Source organism: Vanellus vanellus, assembly GCF_965231255.1.
Source record: "Vanellus vanellus genome assembly, chromosome: 1".
Taxonomy (NCBI): Eukaryota; Metazoa; Chordata; class Aves; order Charadriiformes; family Charadriidae; genus Vanellus; species Vanellus vanellus.
In genome coordinates, this window is record NC_138905.1 from 78,544,070 (window position 1) to 78,564,100 (window position 20,031).

General features: G+C 41.1%; 1 protein-coding gene across 1 annotated transcript in view; it reads left to right on the forward strand.

The window, feature by feature from the left end:
- The window catches only part of PRR5 (proline rich 5), a gene marked incomplete at its 5' end in the record, with an annotated part of 57,990 nt that overhangs the window by 13,684 nt on the left and 24,275 nt on the right, over positions 1-20,031 (forward strand). The window contains 4 exons of the mRNA XM_082490377.1: positions 3,253-3,301; positions 3,973-4,030; positions 8,276-8,367; positions 10,540-10,680. Of these exons, the coding sequence (XP_082346503.1) occupies positions 3,253-3,301; positions 3,973-4,030; positions 8,276-8,367; positions 10,540-10,680 (340 nt within the window). The remainder of the gene's footprint in view (positions 1-3,252; positions 3,302-3,972; positions 4,031-8,275; positions 8,368-10,539; positions 10,681-20,031) is intronic.

The window sequence follows — 20,031 nt, forward strand, 5'->3', positions numbered from 1 at the left end:
TGTGATATTAGTAATCATACAGTGTTTTTTCCTTTTTCATTTCATGCACCATATGTCATTTCAGTGTTTATTTACATCACTTGTAAATCAAGGAAGAAAAAGAAGGAAAGGGAAACACAGTGGAAGCAGGATATCCTATATTAAAGTTAATACATATTTATAGCTGCCTCTTTTCTGAGTTTCAGGATACTGGTTTAATGCAAACAAAGCACATTTTAGTGGCATTTCCTCCTTTGTAGCAAGAGTTTAAACCCAGTAAAATCACTTGTTTCCATTTGCTTCATTTAACTTTATTTAACTAATAAAGTTAAATTCAGATATAATACAGTGTTAGAGTGTTAGACTTTCCATTCTGAGCAATGGTGCAAGATTTAATTTCAGAATGAACCAAAGAAGTGGCAGCAGGAAGACACAAAAAAGTCAGGAGCTATTACAACCATATTTTATGTGAATTTATATTATCATCTCAATTTATGAAGTCATTAAATAGTCAATGAAGACCTGATATCAATGATATCCAAGCTTCATAAGAGTGCAAAAGGACTAGCTTCAAAATCAGATGCACTTGAAACAAAGTCCCCTGTCTGATCAGGGATCTGTTTGAGGTTTGATCAGATTTTTACCTGGATTCCACCGTGATGTCCACATATCTAGATAAGGGTATTCAGTAATCTGAATTATCCAGGATCTGACAGGTGACAACCTCACTGATTTTTGTTACAGGAAATTAAGCAAGGATGAAAAAAAATTGCAAGCAATATCTTGGATCCAGTTTTGTTGTGGATCTCTTTTAAATTAATATGACTACAAAGGACATCAAACGTCAGTGTTCTGATGTGGCCTGAGGGCCTCACTATTTCATGAGAAATTAATTAAGCAGCATGAAGTATCTGTATTATTAGGGATTCAAAGAGCAAGATGCATTAATTGTGCCGTCAGTTCTTCTTTCACTCTGTAAACAGAGATGCTAATGTAGCCATAGTGCTGCTTGGTGTGATGCAGTCCAGTGCATATAATTAACTACAAGCTGGTTGTTTAGTTCACTCACAGCTGAAAAAATGGAAATGTGGTGAGATTTTGTTTTATCAGAGGGCTAGTTATTGGATTTTGTATTTCCTGCCCTAAATGCCAGGAATTATTAGTAGAACCTAATATATGAAAAGAGAAAGTATTTGCAAATCATCCGTTCAAGACTATGGGGAATTCAGGACTAGACTTTAAAGACCTGCTAGCTTGAGGAGAGGGTAGAAAATTAAGCAAAACCAGTCAGCATAAAGTATCAGTATTTTTTTTTTAAACAGTGGCAGAAAGAGATACCTGGGAATAATTTCTTTGCAATTTTCTTGTTATTTTAACCTAAAATGGTTTACCTATCCATGTTCAAACTAAGAAAAACTGTTGGTGCATTGCTTGAGATCCAGAAAAAAATCACATCACTTGGACAGTATATACCCACTTGGAGTAAGCGTGGCATGATTTGGCTATAGCATCTTTGTACTCTTTGACATACTCTTAAGGCTTTAAGTCTTTAACAGTCCTTGGGGAGGGGGTGTTAACCCCCACGAAGAGCTTGTCAGCTGATACCATTGAGGATGGAGTCTCAGAGCACTGCAAAGGTTGTCCTCTCCCATATGTTGCAACAGCATGGCCATACAATGGCCATTCATGGCAATGAGAGACCTATGGCTAAAGCCTGAGCTGGCTTTGAAAATTTTTGTCTGCAGATAGTTTGTCTGAGTTAATCAGATTTCTAGCTGAAAAGGATTTTGATGCTTACGAGCATCTGAAAACCCCCTTCCTTTTGTTTGTTTTCTATTTCATTTATGCTTAGAGTGTTTCCACAGGGTGCTATGAGATCAGTGTGGACATGTGCTTAAGGATAAATAAATAAGATATTGTATTTCGGCCTCCTAAAGGTTGACCTGCTCCTCCTTTCCCTGATCTTCCAGAAGATCTCAAGAGGCTGTGCTGAAGCATGTGGTGTTAAAAACATCGGATCCAACTCTTGCAGGCTTTTTCATGGAGCATAGTGTTATGCTGGAATTTTAAACCAGATGTGTATTTGTTTACTAGATAATTTGATTAATTAGTTATTTGTTAAAGGCATAACCCAACGTGATAGATGGTAACATGCTACTGAATGTATAATATACGCAACTGCCCTAACTGAAGTGGGTGTTTAGATTTTAAGTAGAATTTGACCTCATTTTTTCATGGGACGTGAGGTGGTCACACAGGGACAGGTTGTCAAAAGAGCTCATGGCTTTCAGGCCAGATTTGCTAACGTTCATCTCAGACTACATTTTTATAAGGTCCAAGCTCTCATATGTGCATCTAAATAGCAACCTGAGTGCAAAGAAGTACAACTAGCATCCAACATGTGAGACTTAAATGACATACAGCTCTTTGGAAATGTAGTGAGTTTTATCTGGATACAAATTTTGGGTTTGTGGATCGGGTTGAATTCAGTTTCTGAATTTGAGGGTTGGTTGTTGGTTGTGGGAATTTTTTTGCATGTGTGTTTGGTTTGCTCTCTGAGATTGTGTTGTAGGATTTAGTGTAGAGAAACCAGGAAAGGCCAAGCTAAACTGTTAAATCACTGAAACTGTATGAAACTTTGGCTGTCCTTGGTCTCCTGACTAGAAGATTGTGACCCTTTAAATGAAAACTGGCCAAGTTTCATGCCTGAAAAAAACCCTGTAGAATATCATCCTGCTTCAGACTTCTCTCTAAAAATTTTGTTATGGCTTGCATTTTTGGGTTGTTTTTTTTTTTTTTTTTACATTACACAGGACAGAGATAATTTGGCTCTGAACACGTCAGCCAAGCACGTGCTTGGTTTTTTGGCTCAGATGTATGGATGGGCAGAGAGCACCAGGAGTTCTCCCACGTCTGCAATGCCAGGTGCCAGTGAAGCCCTGGCACAGCAGGAGAACAACATAAGCATTTTTAAAAGGGTTAGATGTAGGATGGAAAACATCCTCTTTTCGTTGAATCTCAATTTCCTTTCATATGTATTTGTGCAACTGAGCCATCTAAAAGCACAGCAGGTATTTTTCAACACACAGAAATGCTGGCTGGGAGTCTTGGTCTTGTTGACCCTGTTTGCTCTATTTGTAGTTAGGCATTATTGACAGGCTCTGTGCTCATATGAAAATATTTTGCTATTAATGACTTCTTCTTTTCCATGCAGTGCACAGCTAATACGATTTGCTGATTACACAGATCCTTTTCTTATTCTTTTTAATACAGGCAATTATTGAAAACAGAACTGGGATCCTTTTTCACTGAATATCTACAGGTAGGCATGTGTGTTCTTTCATTTAAATCAGATTTCATTATGTTACTGAGCAAAATCATTTCACCCACTCTAAAAGCTGATCTGGAGCCCCTTGAAACCATTCAGAGATATCCACTGACTTCTCTGTGTTCTGTCATTTATGGATTAATGAGATTTGGATTTTTATATATATAGATAGTGACAGCCCAAGCTGTGGAATAGGTTTGTGCAGGCGCTATGTTCTTGTATGACATTGCTGTCTTTCAGTAGACTTCAGACATTCTCTTTTAACTTAAAATTTAAGTTCCTGAGTAAACCATTTAGGTCCATTGTAGTATAGTTGATAGGAAAGACAGTTAGCAGTAAGTACACACTGTCTATTGAAGCAGTATTCTTTCTGCTTCTCTAAGACAGAGTACATGCTTTGTGGGCCAGCCATTTGAAGTTTGAGAAGCACTTTGTACCACACACAATACATGCTGTATCCTGAAAGCAGTAGGTGACTATATCATCATTTGACAAGTGTCCCAAGTGATTTAAGCAAGATGGACACAGGAGGAGTCCTTTGATGATTGATCATTAAAATAAAAGACCCCCTTTACTGTCAAAAGTGAAGAATGAACAAAATGTGAAATATGATGGCTGTAGGGAAGTACAGAATTGAGTAAAGGCAGTCTATATTTTATTTACAGAATCAGCTGCTCACAAAAGGCATGGTGATCCTAAGGGACAAGATCCGGTTTTATGAAGGTAACTTTGATTTTAGCATGGCTATCTATATCTGTCACAGGATTTTTAGCAAATGCATTCTGGAGGCAATGTGATGCTTTCCACTATCTTTGCGGCACTATGGATTAGTTTGTATCAATTAATTCCTGCAGTCTGTTGTTGTGTTGCGCTTTGGTGTTCCCATTGGCTTTCATGAAGGAGAGATGATTGCCTAGAGCAGCAGCAAGGGAATAAAGGAAGGTTTACCTCCAGCATGGACACTTCCTTCTCCTTCAATTATAGCCTGCTCAATGTTAAGGAAAAGGGGAAAAATAGAGTAACATATCTTAAACAAAAAAACAAGCACTAAGATCCCAGTTAGTTGAAGTGTCTGGCTAAGTCCAAAATAATGCTGTAGGTTGTTTTAAGAGTTATTCTGTATTCATGCTTACATAAACAAGGTCAGACACTGTCTCTTTTTTTACAGTCAAGGCACCATTTGTCTTCTGGAGGTGTCACCTTCTGGAAGTAAACATCAGGGATAACCTCCACCAGATATGTCATTTTACAGTCGCCCTCATTTCGTGTCCTACGCTATTGTGTGGCACTTAGATGTGCTGTTAAATATGCTGTTTTGTCCTAGATGTAGGCATACAAGTTGCACCAGGGGAGGTTTAGATTGGATATTAGGAAAAATTTATACACTGAGAGGGTTATCAAGCACTGGAACAGGCTGCCCAGGGAAGTGGTTGAGTCATCATTCCTGGAAGTATTTAAAAGATGTGTAGATGTAGAGCTGAGGGACGTGGTTTAGTCTTAGGTTTTCTGTTGGACTCAATGATCTTAAAGGTCTTTACCAACCTAAATGATTCTATGATTCTATACGTCATCAGAGAGTGAAATGATTTCGGAATATCTTCAAGGATTATTGCCCATGTAAACAGTCTGAATTTTAAACAAACGTGTCTTTCCTTTTCCGATGCTGCAGTCATATCACTTAGTCTAAATATACTGCTTAAGCAGAAGCCTGGAGACAATAGTTTCCATTACTTTCAGCTATCTATAAATCCTAAATGTGACCTTTCGTTACTGACAGTACAGTTGATCAGATTAAGGTAGTACAATGAGACCCAGCTTTTCTGATGAAAAGATAATAGCCTTGAACACTGCAAAAAGAGAACAAATTTCACATTAAAAAAATACCCCCCAAAAAGCACCCAAACTCCTCTAAGGTGAACACAGAATTCCTCAGTTATATAAAGTAACAGCTCAGAGAACACAAGGGGAACTGTAAGGATCTTGAGACCTTCATAGATGCTTTGTAAACCACAAAGGAAGTTGGCTTTTAAGTATCAAATCAGCAAATTAGATACAGAGACCTTTTCTTCTGGTTTTACTAGCTTGAAAATCAAAAATACTATTGCTGATGTTCAATATCAAAGCTGAGATGAAAAATTGACGTGTGAGAACACTAAATGGCTTGGAAGTGTAGGAGCATGTTTAGGAAATACAAAATTTCAGCAAGCTCTGAAGTTCGTTTTGGTTTTGAATTTGGTGTATCATTTTTTGGTTGCCCCAGAAATGCTGGTAAGGTGAGGAGTAAATGTCACTTTTTTTGCACATCCATCCTCAGAAATGTCAACTCACTAAAACTGGCGAGTTTCAGGAGGGTAGCTGTAATTTAGGAATCTCATTCAGAGGCAGAGGTCTTTCTGACAGGCTTCCTACAAGCTTTCTTACAGCTTGCCTGGGGAGCTGCTGATGGATGTGAATTTCCAAGGCTGGAGTTTGGGTTTCTTGGCAGCAGAGGCAGCAGCACCCCAGAGTCCATCCTGTAGTCAGTGACCCCATGGCTCCCAAAACACCCAAGACAAAGTTGGGAGCACGGAAGTCCTGGGAGCTCCCATTCTCTGCAGGTCTCCCTTCCTGGGTCTGCAGCAGCAGCAGTCCTGCCCTCAAATCTTAGGTTGTCCTGCATCCCATGGTTTGAGTTTTCCTATGCAGTTGGTGTTGAAGTTTTCCAGAGGAAAAAGATCACTTCAGAGCATAGTTTGGAGGGTTTTTGTCCTGCGGGAGGTTTTGAAAAATTTAGCTTTTGTTTTAAAACAATGCTTTTTTATTCTTATATTTCTTTCAGGAGTTTCAATTAACTTTTAGAAGCACTGAAAAGTACTACGTGCATTTTTATGTCATATAAAATTGACTATATTGTGCTTCATTAAAATGAGCATTTAGAGTAACCCAGCTTCCTGGAATCTGGCAAACGCTTCTGGTAAATGTAGGGATCTCTGCCTGACAGTAAAACATATTCTTGAAAGGACATGGAAGTCACATTCATCCATGTGAAAGATGCTCATCATCAATAAACCATAGGAATTCTTCCACAGCCCCCTGTAAAAGGCCTGCCTGGCTAAAGGCAGGTAACTCTGCAGCCTTTCTGAGCTGCTGTACAGAAATCCATCACTTCACAAAACAAACTGCCCACAAAATGAAAGAAGCGTGCAACAGTAAAGGCATGTTTATCTCAACAGGGTGATTTGACTTTGTGCAATTCTAGCAGCAAGATTTGAAAAGGACCAGTGTTCAGCACCCACATCTGGAGCCAGATTTGTAAGGGCTTAGTTTCCACTTACCCTCAACTTGTGGGCAACTAATGTATTTAACTCTTTTTAAAACTCTGCCCTCAAGGAATAGAGTGGTTGGGCTTCTCCTTCATGATTGGATTTATAGCTTTGAAACACTTCAGTGTTTCAGACATTAGTATATGGAAGTTATAACACTATGGTATTTATTATTATTATTATTATTATTATTATTATTATTATTACTGCTACAGCTGCTAGGAATTTTGGACCTGGTTCCCTGCTGTGTTTCACTAGAGCTAATGCAAGACAAATTTTTAAAAAATTGAAACTGAGAACACCCTTTTCAGTCTTGTGCACGAGTGTGTAGGACAGAGAGAACTGCATGGTGGAGCAGAAAAAAAGACACTGTCGTGGTTCACCAGCCAGCAGCTGCAGTGTAGCATGGTGATCCACACTTGACACTGAAAGCACTTAAAGTCATCAACCCAGGAATAATTCAGGAGTTGCAGATGGGCCAGAGCTGGTGCTATTTGTCATGTGTTTAAAAATGCAGTGAGATCAGGTATCCCATAGTAAAGACTGGCACTTGCTAACTTGGAGTGTAGATGCTTTCATGCAGTTTCTTTGTGATGTGTGTGTAATTCTGGGTGAAAAGTTCCCAGGCTGAGTCCCTAAATAATGCTGTGATACCAAAATTAAGAATAGTCTCTGATTCTGACACCAGTAGTAATATTGATTGATTTCTGTTGAATTTGCTTCCTGATAAATTGTATTGTCTTGTCTGAATGCCTCATAATGATTGATGTATTTAGCTCCATAATACTTGCTGGTGGAGGAGCAGTGGCATTGCTTTTCTTTCACAGTTGGGTTAGGGGCACAGGGATACTAAAGAGCTTGCCCAAGGTCACACATGCCATTTTGCAGAACAGGGATTTGAAGCCAGCGTCCAGCTATTGAACCAGACTTCCTCTCCCATCGATCTTGGCTCCTGCTTTTATCTCTGTGTTTTATGAAATGTTCTGTGAGGAACTCTGTGTCCAACTTTGCGTAGGACCTGGCCAGAGCTTCTCCAATCTCCACCGGGAGGCTGCAGCGGGGGAGGGAATAGAAAGGAAGGTGGCCCTGCTATGAGGAACTCACGTCATAGTAGGTTTTGACTGCATCCTTTGAAAGTTACATTAAAAAGTAGAGCTGCAACACCATTCTCTTCTTCCATAGAGCTTGGGTGAGATTTTCTACGTAAGTGAAGATACAGGGAAGCTAAGGGATCAATTTGAGGAGATGCTTTGTGGAAGATCTCCACAGAGCACAGTTTGCTGGCTTACAGCTTAGAGGGCAGAGGGGAGCATGGTGGGAATGTTTCCACATTTAACCTGCTCTGCCCTCCTCCTACTGCTCTCCTCCGCAGTCTTGTCCACTAGGTATTGCTGCAAGAGGAGGAGGTAACCTGAGCTATTACTCTTTATTCTTGAGGGGGTTTTTCTGAGTAAGCTTTAACCTCAAAGTCTGAGTTTACTAAGAACATTAGATATGTCATCTGAAAAGGCACAAATACTGAATGATCCAATACAGTGAAAGGAATACTAATTCCATACTGCTAATAGTAGCGTTGCAGGTCCACATTGTTTCCTGAGTGTTTTAGTCTTTGCAGCTAGCTGATTACAACCTAAATGGTTCACTAGTTTGTTTTGTGTTTTTGCAGGGCAGAAACTACTGGATACATTAGCTGAAACTTGGGATTTTTTCTTCAGTGATGTCCTGCCCATGCTTCAGGCTATTTTCTATCCTGTGCAGGTGAAAAATTACTCTTGTTCCAATAGAATCTTGAAAAACTGGAAAAAGCAACTTTACTGGTTCATCAACAGATTGATGCAATCCTTAACTCCCTCTCCTTGGGCCAACCTCCCAGTGCAGCTGTTCTGTATAGTCATTTCATGCAAATAAGTTACTTATGCAAACAGCGGTTTAAAGTGCTTGGGTGAAAAAGATGAAGGGGAACTTTGAAAACAGGAGTGGAATACAGGGAGGATGGTTAGTTGTTCTGTCAACTGACACTAAAAGTCAAAAAAGGTTATGAATAATAAACTGAAATACGCACACATTGAAATAAGCAGAGCTGTTTTGACTTAAGTATATACATTTCCTTCTCTGCGATGTGAATTCATCTCTGAAGTATCTCCACTTTTGAAAAGGAACTGTATTTCCAATGTCAAGTTCTATGCTACTATAAATGAACAGCAATAGTCAGTGACATTACACCAGTTTATATTGGCTCAGTATTTGATTCCAGTAATTTTAAATCCAAAATAGGTACTTGATCTGATTTGGATGAGGCTCACTCTTCTAACTTTGTGGTGGCCACAGAGTTGAAAATCTGTACCAGATAGGTGTAAGTGACCTTCTGGAGTTGCTCTTAGATGCCTACAGATTTTAGTGGGCATTGGGTGCCTAAACATACTTGGGGAAACTTTGGAAACTTTCTCCCATTTTTCCAAGTGGACTTCATGCCTAAAATGATTGTCCAAATGTTATCGATATTACCATTTGTATCTGCAGTTAATTACAGGCATGAAATCTGAATTCGGTGGAAAAGCTGCAACTTTACACAGAATTTGATTCAGGAGAAGAGCTGTAAAAACTTACAGGGCTACACTTCACCCATTGACTTGTGTCTTACCTGTAGAAACTTTAAAACCATAGATATAATATGGTGTTAAAAACCTATTTCTAAGTGCCACATAATTTAAATCCAAGGCATCTGGGAACCTAGAGATATAGATAGTCTCTCAACCTGGTTTTCTATGCTGACTTGACTAGATTAGAACTCACTCAGATGTTTTTAAAAATCGCACCAAGTACCCCTTTTCACTGTTGTCTTCCTGAGGCCTTTGAAAATAATTTAGCAACACAAGTCTTCTCACCTTTCAGATGAAAATAATTGCTTGAATTTTCAAAGGAGCCCTGAGGGGGTAAGAACCCCACGTTCCATGTAATTTCAACTAGATGTAGGTGCCTGATGTTCTAAGGATACTTCCAAAAGCCCAGCTGGTGCTTATGTGCTCTCGTAAATTCTATTCATTAGCAACTGAAGCAGATTTGGCCTTCTTTACTTCAGTACAATTAATTTAACAAAGTGAAAAGGAATGGGTGGGGTGGGGTCAGGCTTTTTTATTCTAAACTAAAATAAGTCAATACCAGCTGAATATGAGCCATTCCAAGAGGGTCAATATTTGGCTAGCAGTACTCAAAACTGCAGGCAAGAATACATATATGTGTACAGCTATATATACCCAAGGAAAGAGCCCTGGTGCTGGCAATGGGAACTGTTTTACAACTCATCACGTATAAGGCAAGTGGTGTTAATCTCTGCAGGCAGAGCTAGCATTGTATTCTTCAGATGAGTTTTTTTTCAATGAGAAGTGATGGCTGAACTGCAAAAAGATGCTTTTGAAAATGTAACATGAAACTTCAGCTCTGCTTCTACCTTATAGTGATGTATCCTAAACTGTAGAGAAAAGGAGGTGGGCTGAGTCAGGATTCCCACTGTATTTGAAGAGAGTATCCAGCCAGTACTCAAAATCTTCAGAAATAATGTAAATTCCACCCTTTTTCAACCTTGCTTTGTTTTTTTTTTCTTTAAACATATGATACATTTCATTACAGTTAAAGTACAAAATATTCATATATAGTCTGTCTTAAGTACGATCCCCCACACCCCACCCCAACCTCATCATCTTCATACATAGTCAGACTCAGTCATTGTCTGCAGCATTCATTACTGCCAAATCAATTTCACTGTGCAGATTTGTAGGCTGCTCTGTGTCCTTTGTTATGTTTCCTCTGCTTTTCATTCAGGTTTACCATTCTTGTAATCCCTCAGAAGTGGAGGAAAGAATTTTGACAGAAGATTTTGAAACTCATTTTCACACTGCTCATAATCCATCTTGCTTTGTTTCTCTTTCTAAGGGGAAGGAGCCCTCGGTTCGGCAGCTGGCCCTTCTGCACTTTAGGAATATAATTACCCTCAACATTAAATTGGAAGATGCATTATCACGTTCCAGAGCCAGAGTTCCACCTTCTATTATTCAGATGCTGTTAATACTCCAGGTAAATTGGTTACTTTTCTCAGGCTGTTTTCTTTATCTGCCTTTCTGTACTGTATTGCTGAAGTCTTTTTAAGCAGTCTGTGGTTTTGCTCATTCATTGAAAACTTCTTACCCAGAATGCCAGAGCTTCTGTGCAATTAAATTTTGTCCTAATATGTAAACATAGAGACTCTAGAGGTTCAGATTTCATGCCTTAAGATCCCGAGGGTCTGAGAGTAAAGGCTCGTTTTGAAACTGTGGGCCTTGAAATACTAAGTTTTGCAAGCAGACCAGTGTATGTGGTAATAACACGACTTCCATGAAATACTGCATGATGCTGCATTAGCAATTCCGGATATGAAGCTTCACATCTAGAGTAGGCAACAAAATGAATATGCAATTTGTAGTTAAATCGTGGTCATATTTGGTTCCTGGAACAAAATTCTATCAAAGCTGTTGATACAAAAACATTAAGACCAGATAGATGCTGGTATTTGCCTTCAATGTTAGATTATTTTTTTTAGTAGTAGTGAGGAGAAACAAAAAGGGGAATTCCATACAAAAGGCAAGTTTAAATTTTTTTTTGCTTAATTAAAGAAAAACATGAGCTTGTGTTGAGAAGAGGGATAAGGCAGATGGGAGGGAGAAAGCCAGGAGTGGATTCTTAGGGAGTGCGGAAATTGAGATTTTCCTGGCTGGTGATTTTTTTTAATAAACAAATGGATTTACAGTAAATGAAAGAATATAGTTTCTCACACTCAAAATGATTCTTCGCTCTTCATCAATGTATGAATTAGTTCTGTCTGAAGTTGTTTTAAAGAGTAGGATAATCTAAAGGCCAGTGATGAAAATGGAGCAAGGAGTAAGATTCTGCTGTTCAAGAAATGGTATTTCACCCCTGCTATCATAGTGGACATTTGTTGGAGTGTATAATGGTATGTTTAACCTAGTTTTCTCAGAAAAAGATACTTGTGTGATAGGACTGCCTGCTTGCCCCTTGTCTCCCTTCTCCCTAACCTCCAACTTGCCAAATGCTTCTTGAAACTGCTGGCTGATTATGGCACAATGACAGCAATATCGGAGATACTAAGATTCCTAGGAGTTTTGTGGAAATTAGTGTCTGGAGAGAAGAGAGGAGCCTCAGGGAAAAACTGGAGCATGGGCTTAACTGCATAATGAGACATCAAAGAATTCATGTAATTGAACTGCGAATCCAGCTGTGTTAATGGACACCAGAGACTACACATGAGAGAGTACCATCATGAAAACCTTAATCACAGGAAGGTTTTCTATCAGGCCTCATTCCTTCTTAGATGCGAGGTAAACTGTCTGTTCTACACCAGGCTTCAGCAGCGCCGTTGCTAATAGATCTGCTAGGTTTTTTTGTGGTTTCTTCTTTAGAGAGTCTGTGTTGGCTATGGGCAAGATCCGGCTTCGAATGAATTCAGTGGTGAGCTGGAACTGAATAACATCCTGATTTAGAAAGTTCATAGGAGGTTATGTGGAGTCATTTGCCAGGATTAGTGCTACAAGAAACAGTTTCTTTTCAAATCTGTTTTCTTCAACAACCAGAGGTGTTAACAAGGCGGATGCCTGTTTAGAGTAAAAGGCCAAATCCGTTCTCATTGCAAAGCTGTTGATGGAAATCAGTAACGAAGTGAGAGGGAGTTTGCCCCTGAGCATTTATTTCTGCATACGTTACCTACGGTTGTGTGGTAGGGTCCTTTCACAATAGCTCTGCCAAACTTGTGGTTTAAAATCTAATGGAAATTACAGGAAAAGGTCAGAAAAGGATCTGGGAATGAGCTGTTTTATGTACATGCTTAGCAGTGTTAGTCAATAATTGGATTTCAGAGCAAAGGCTTTTTCCCAAACTCAAATGTCACATTAAACAAAAGCAAATTTTATACATTTATGGCATAATAATGGAATTTCCTTGACTTAAATTAACTCATCATGTGAATAGGGCTGGAAGAGTGATAATAATTAAGCTGTCCAAAGAGCACATGGTGGGCTCATGCATACGGATTTCCCAGACTGAGAGATGATGTCTTAGAGTGGACATTGTCTAATCCCTATTTCTGTCTACTGTGGATCTCTCTTCCATAACAAACTTGGTGATGCTGGAATAGACTCCCATGGCTAGATTAGGCTAGTGATGTCAGCGCTGGACCAAGTGTTGAACCTGGTGCTAAGTTTCCCCGTTCCTGTCCTTGACAGCCTTTTGCATCTGTGTTACGCAATTAACGAGTGGGTCATGTTCTTCAAGACAGCAGCTGTAATGTCAGCTGAAGGCCATGGGCTGACAAAGGCCCATGCTGACGTACACCAGTCTGTCCTGTTAGACTGGATTAAAGATTTGGTAACTAATGCAGGGTGCAGCTAGTATTGCTTGTGTATTAGCTTGACATAGCGTAGGGGAAGAGCCTATATCAGTTTGTCAGAAGACACTGTCTTTACTGAGGGGAAGGGAAGCTTTTTCAAGAGGGAATGGAAGGTACAGCAAACCTTGGACTTTATTCAGGAGGTAGGTGCTGATTCAGCAAAGCTCAGTAAGCCTGTGTTTTACCTGAGTGTGAGTTTGCTCACATGCTGAAGCCAATGAAGCTATTTTGTTGACCTCTGTGAAGTTACTGACCTGTTGCAAGTTGCACACATTCCTTGCTTGCTCAGCTGTCCACGCTCTGGCAAGAAGAATAAATTAGTCCCTGCCAAAGACCTCCTGAATTAAAAGGGCCTGAAATGAAGTTGCACCCCTTACTTCATTGTTTGGGTGATTATTTTTTCTTCTTTGCATCAAATCTTTTTTCCTATTCACAGTAAACTATTTGCTGTATGTGTGCCTACCAGTCATGCATTTAATACCCGAGCATGTGGTACAGCACCTGCACCGATCCTTTGGCATACAGTGACGTGATAGAGGATATACACTGGGATAGAAGGGGTCACCAACCTGACACATACCTCACAATTTGCCCAGAGAGCCAAATACCTCAATTCTTTGTGTTGAAAACATCAAAGACCTAAAAAAAAAAAGGCAGGGAGAGGAAAATCTTATATCTTCTTTATGCAGTCCCTGTTTGAAGGAAAGAAGAACCTCCATTTCTGGAATAAAGCTGTTACAAGTATTGTAATAGCAGATTCTATATCTGAAGGTTTGTTGTAAGATAACCCCCATTTAAAGGATCAGAAATTAGTCCTCGATTTAATTATTAGATTTGGGTTCTCCAGTCCAGTAAAGCCACTTCTCACCGGTGCTATTACCTGGTCTAATTACAAACCAGCAATCTACTGGGAAAGCAGAACTGGGGGACAGAGTGATATTCCTGTGCTGTTGGAAGTCAGTGGGATTTTTATCACTGCTTGGAAGAAGGGCCTTATACCACTCAAACTTTCGGTTGGAGCACAGCCTTGACCCAGTTACAAAGCACGAACTGAAACGTTAATCCTTTGTGGCTGCTTACAGGCAACATAAGCTGAAGTGCCTCCAGGATGCTACTGTTTGAGTTGCAGGGCCTTCAAGAGCAGAGTCACGACTGAGGGAAGTAAAAGAACTAAAACTGCTTTTGAGCACAGAACGATGCACAGGAGCTCACATACCTACACTGAGTTGTCAGTCTTGCCTTGATAACCTTTCTCTTTGGATGAAATTAGGAAGCTGGAGGGAGAGGGATAAGCAGAGAAGAATTTTCTCCTTTATGTTCTGTGAACCAAAGAGAGTAAAACTATCAGCAGAGGAGAAACAATCTGAATTATTTCCCAAAGCGTGTTGTCAAAGAAGACCTTTGCCACTGAAACAGGAACATCTTATCTCCAGGTATCTCTCCTGAGGTCTGAGAAAGTTGGAAAAAAAGAATTACAGTGTTTATCTGCATCTTTCAGTTAACATCAGTGTTACTTGAGTCCACAGAATCTCTCTGGGTGACCCGAGGTATTTCAAAACTGCAGAAAGGCACAGCACAATATCTTTCGTGCTGAGGGATGAGGCCTCACTAAACATAAGCTCTGAAGAGAAAAATAAAACCTGTGGTTTCCTTTTTGGCTTCTCTGAGCTTCATTTGAACTCCCTTGCCTGTTGTCTTTCTCTGTAAAGGAAGACAAAATAAATACCTAAAACTGCCCGGTGGGACCTATTTGTTATCTCTGGAAAGTTCCTAAATGCAGGTTCAGGTCCTTGCACTTGAAAGGGGTGGAAAAACACATTGCAAGAGCTGAAAGCAGAATGCAGAGCGCTGTTTTTCCATCTCAGCAGCCACACAGCAAACCAAAGACAGTGTAGTGGTTAAAAACAAAATACCCTTTACTATCGGAAAACTGTAGGGTCCTGCCTGTGGAACAACAAATTTTCTGTAACACTACAATGGATGTCAACTGGGGTCAATTCTTTATGGCCATAGGGTTTAGAATTTGGTGGTTGCTTTTGAGAGTTTGTCATACTAAATCTCTTACGCCCGAAGCATAGGTCGGACAAAGTGGTGTGGGCGTGAGGTTTCAACATGCTTTTAATTTCTCTTTACCTTTTTCTGAGTTCCTGGTTTATAAGACTCAAAAAGCAGAAACCAATAAATAAGGTATTGTAGACCCTATTTAAATATAAATCACCATATCAAAAGCCTGTGCGTCCCCTGGGTTGTGCATAAATGTGTTGTCTTTCTTCCTGGTGGAAGGGTGGCTTGTCTTTGTCGTTTGTTTCAGCCCCACAGGCACATAAAAAGTCAGGTAAGAGATCTTACAGCTGGGACGCTGCCTGACACAAAGGGAAGAGTCTTCCATTTCTTTGTGTTGACATACACAAAACTGAGAATGTGACCTTCAAGAGTATTATGTAGAAACAAAGCTCGCTTCTAAGCAATATCCTCTGTCTTATTCTGTCTCTATCAGCAAGTGCAGTTTGCAGTAATTAAATGGACACAGGTTTGTTATCATGGAATTAATTTGTATTGCCATGATTTTTAATAAGGCATAGCATTCATTTGTTGTAGGAAAAAGATCCTTTTGAAAGAAAATCTTGACCTTTTTGGTAGTGAGGAGTACTTGTCATATTTGATTTTTAATTTCTTCATATGTTTTTTATTATTGCTCTAGTTTTCTGATGCTGGGAATCATTTCTGCATGGAAGCAGCAAAAATGCTAGAACTATTTCATCTACATCTTGGGGTATTGCCTCAAGCGGGTTGGGATGTGCTGTGTTAATGAGCATGAAACAAGAAGCTGGGAACTGACTGGAGAGTTCAAAAAAGTGACAGCAGCAGTAGCCTGAGTGCAACACAGGGGAACGAGAGAGGTCTAAAAGTATATTACAGTGGTGCTGACACTTTGGTCAGCCGATGGTGCCAGGCGGGATTGCTAAATACACTATCTGTACTAACCAAAGTACCACCTTCGCTTGCTTGCATGTCAGTCGAGCAATTTCCCTGCCATAGCTGGGGACCTTGGTGTAAGTGGTAAGGACGCGAGTAAGTGACAGTCAGCGGCTATCCATTTTCCATTTATAAGGTGTAGGATTATAGTTGACCACATGAGAAGCATTTTCCCTCTATAATGTTTTTAGCTCTGTTTCCACCTGGCACTTACTTCACAGCTCACCACAAGTATGTTTTCTCTAGGGACACAGATAGGGTGAGTGAGCGTGGTTGCTATTAACCATTCCATAAGCCTGACTGACAGTGGGGTTTTTTTAGTAGTAACTCCAACACAGCCAGCATTTCTGCACCAGGGACCTTGAAAGATTTGCACTCACGTGGACCCTCTTTCTAACAAAGGCCACTGGAAATCCATTGCCATATTAGCAGAACAGATTTCATTTTGAAATCGAATACTCTCCAAAACTAGCTCTTAACATATTTGACAACACTACACGTTCCCACTTGTGCAACCTTAAACAGGAGAAAACCAGGAAAGCAACATAAAATGTTGTAGTTGTTTTGCTTTGTTATATATGAACCTGTCTCGTGAACACCATGGCACAGTAATTCAAACGTGCATCTTGTCCCTCCTCTTAACAGAAAGCCAGTGTTCAAGGGAACATGACCATAACCTTGTACATACCAATTAAACACTATTGTTTTAGAAGACAATTTGCATCTTGCAAACTACCTTTGAGTGTACGCTTATAGTGCATTTTAAGAGTACCTTGCATTAAGTAAAATGTCACTTCTGTGAAGGATGCCAGTTAGTTAATCAGAGGTATGGCTTCAGACGGAGCTGGCCAAACGCCACAGCAGTTGTCTATACTGCCCTGCGTTATGCTGTTGTGGTCCATCAGGTCCTCTGCAGTTACTGCCTGTTTGCTGTCTTGCACTGTGGTAGGTGTGAAGTGCTTGTCCTCCTTCAAATTGCTCAACACTTGCCTTGGGGTTAGAGTTACAGCATAGCTGCTGCCTACAGCACCTGAGACTACGTTAGCCCATAATGATTTATTTGTGCAACCTAAGTGTGAGTTGGTTTAGCTCAAGTCAGTTAGATACATGCTTAACCTCAACTAAACGAGGTTGTCCTTATTGAAATACATATCTGTCTCCTGGAGTTTGCCTCCATTAATGAAACTGGCCTATTAAAACCAGTACAAGTTCATTGCTAGGCAAGTCCTTAATCCTTAACAAAATGGAGTTAAATCAGTAAAATCATTCTTAACTTGAATTAGAATGTCCCTGCAGACCCTATAATTTTATCAAGTAAGAGGGAGGTGGTTTTAACTAATTGCATTAGTTCATACAAATGTCTTTTGTGGACCCATTTGGGCCAGTAGACTAAAACTGGCATAAAAGATACCATAGAAATTTTGACTATTGAAAAACTCCGAGCAGGAAATGTTCCCACGATGCAAGAATCCTTTGAGGCAGGGTGCTTTAATACTGTAATTCGTGGGTTGTCTACAGGGGGAACATAAGAAAGTTAATCTAAGCTACCTTTTAAAGAAGATTAATTAAACCTCATTAAAACTCTGTATGGACACTCATTCTTAGAATTAAAAGGGTAGGAAGGGAGGCAAGTTAAATTAATGACACTTCAATTCTACATCAGATGCCTAAGCACAATTTATCTAAACAGCTTTCTGTTCTTAATTTAGTGAATATTACTTCATTTTCCTAGATGTCTCCAGGTAGACAAAGCCACCGGGGAATTGCAGCTGTTGAATTGCCCCAGGCTGTACGGGTGGAAGTCCCCAAGAGGTGGCAGTTATTTCATGGCTGTTATGGCCTCCCACAGACCTGGAAGCCATGCCAGGTGCCACCTGTGGGTGGTATCTACCAGCTATGGCAGTGGTGGCACCTGGCACCAAAGGGGAGGACTGTTTGCTCTCCATGACTGAGTTGTGTCCATACAGGTAGCAAGGTCAGCCAGTGCTGTGGTGGGGTTGGCTGGTGCAGCACCTACTGTTCTGTCCTGCTGGGATTCATCTGGCCCTGCACACGAGAAAAATGGCAAAAGTAATTTCCAACAGAAAGACTGTGCAGGGTTGTTTTGTAGTGTTGCGTACATGGGCTTCCCCATGGTTTTCAGAGACGAGTCAACATCAGTTTCCAGTCCGATCTGTACTGAGCTGCAGTTGGGTGCGGGGCTAGATAATCCCCTGTGCAGGTACCACCACGCCCCTGCCTTCTCACTGCCTAAAGCTTTCCAGCTGGGCACAGGGCTAGCAGAGAAGCTTTCCACCAGCAGATTTCAGAGGCAGCCCATATGCCTGTTGTGCTCCTTGAGCCTTTCCTGCAGCAGACACGGCGCTGCACGGTGCTCACAGGATTTTGAACACTGGTGCTTGCTGGTAACAGAGCTTCTTCTCCCATCATCTTACTGGCTGCTTCATCACCTTTTACCTTCCCATGTGTTGCCTTCTGACTCTTTTCCTCTCCCGACCCCATCTTATTTTCCCACAGGGCAGAAGGGAGGAATGCAGAGAGGGAAGTAGCTGGCAGCGTGTTAGTCACATGGAGGACAGCTGAAAGCTCATCCTTGCAGGCAGCTCTTTTCCTGATCTCAGTTTCCCCCTCCTGACTTCGATTATGCCCGTAAACTGGGTCAAGACCCAGTAGCAGCCAGTTGCAGAGTGCCAGGGCACACAACCAGGGGAGCTGCCTGTGCCGTGGGTCTGTTAGGTGGTCATGACTGACGAGCATCTCTCAGCAATGCCCAAACTGCTCAGTCCTCCTGGAGGCAGCAGTGACCTGAGCAAGTTACAGGGACCCAAGCAGCAGCTAGTGGAAACGCAGATGCTGTGAAGTTCCATTTGCCGTGTAGGCAGCAGGAGCTGGAGCTGGCTGTGGTCGCTGGCAAGCAGCCAGCTGCCTGACTGGTTTGGGGACGGACCAGGGCATGGCCAGTGCTCCTTGCCTTAGAAAGGGGGTTTCCCCTGTCAGCAGGCACAGAGCAGTTTGCCCACACTGATGTTAATGGCCACTTTGTGGAAAAGTCCCCTATAATTACAGAGGAGTGAAACCAAACGTCTCCTGTATGAATTGTTTGGAAGCAACTCTGTCAGCTGTTTGCTCTCTGTCAGGAGTGATTTCTCCTGGGGTTTTGGTGTTTGCCTGTTTCTCCATCTATGCTATAGAACTTTATCATTATGGGAAGACGTGTTTCCATTGAAGTCGACACGGTGATCAAAACAAATTATATATAATGTCCTAGCCTCCGCCTTCTCCCCAGAAGGTGCACTGAGAATGGAAAGAGTTGTGGAGGGTATGGAAGCTCCTGCTCTGCAATACCACCCAAGCCCCATCCCCAAGCCTTTCCTCTCCCAGCCTGTGGTTGCTAGTGCCAGAGCCAGTACTCCTTGGGGACCATGTGTACCAGGCTGGTGGCACAGGGACTTGTGCAGAGGGTAACTGCTTTGTGGTGTAATTCTTCCGAAAACAAAAAGACTGTGCATTGCAATCTGCAAAAGATAGGGGAGTGATTGAATGAGTCTCTCGGAGGCATCCTTTCTCCCACGGTGAGTGGACAGGGTTAATTGTCTACTATCAGTAATTTCACAGTCTTGCCTGTAGCTCTGTTGTGGCTGCCAAAGAAACAACTATGTGTATATGGCCCAGTGATATGTGACACGTACTGTGAAATTCATTAACTTGCCACTACCCAATTACTACAGGCAATTAAAAGGTAAACAGTTAATCATGTGATGTTAGAGGATTCAGATTACATTATTTGATTTAAACCATTATCTGTTGGGAGTCTTCTTCTGTTACCAGTGAGCTACCAGGTGATTGCAGTAAAACTTCTGCAGCGCAAGGTGACAACAATGTGACAGGTCATGCCTGCGAGTCAGGCACGTGGGCAGTTGCACTGAGCGTCCCTGGTACGTTATGGCTTTGCTGTGAGTGAACCGGCTGGCCATGGCGGCCTGGTGTTGCTGGGAAGAGACCATCCATCAGAA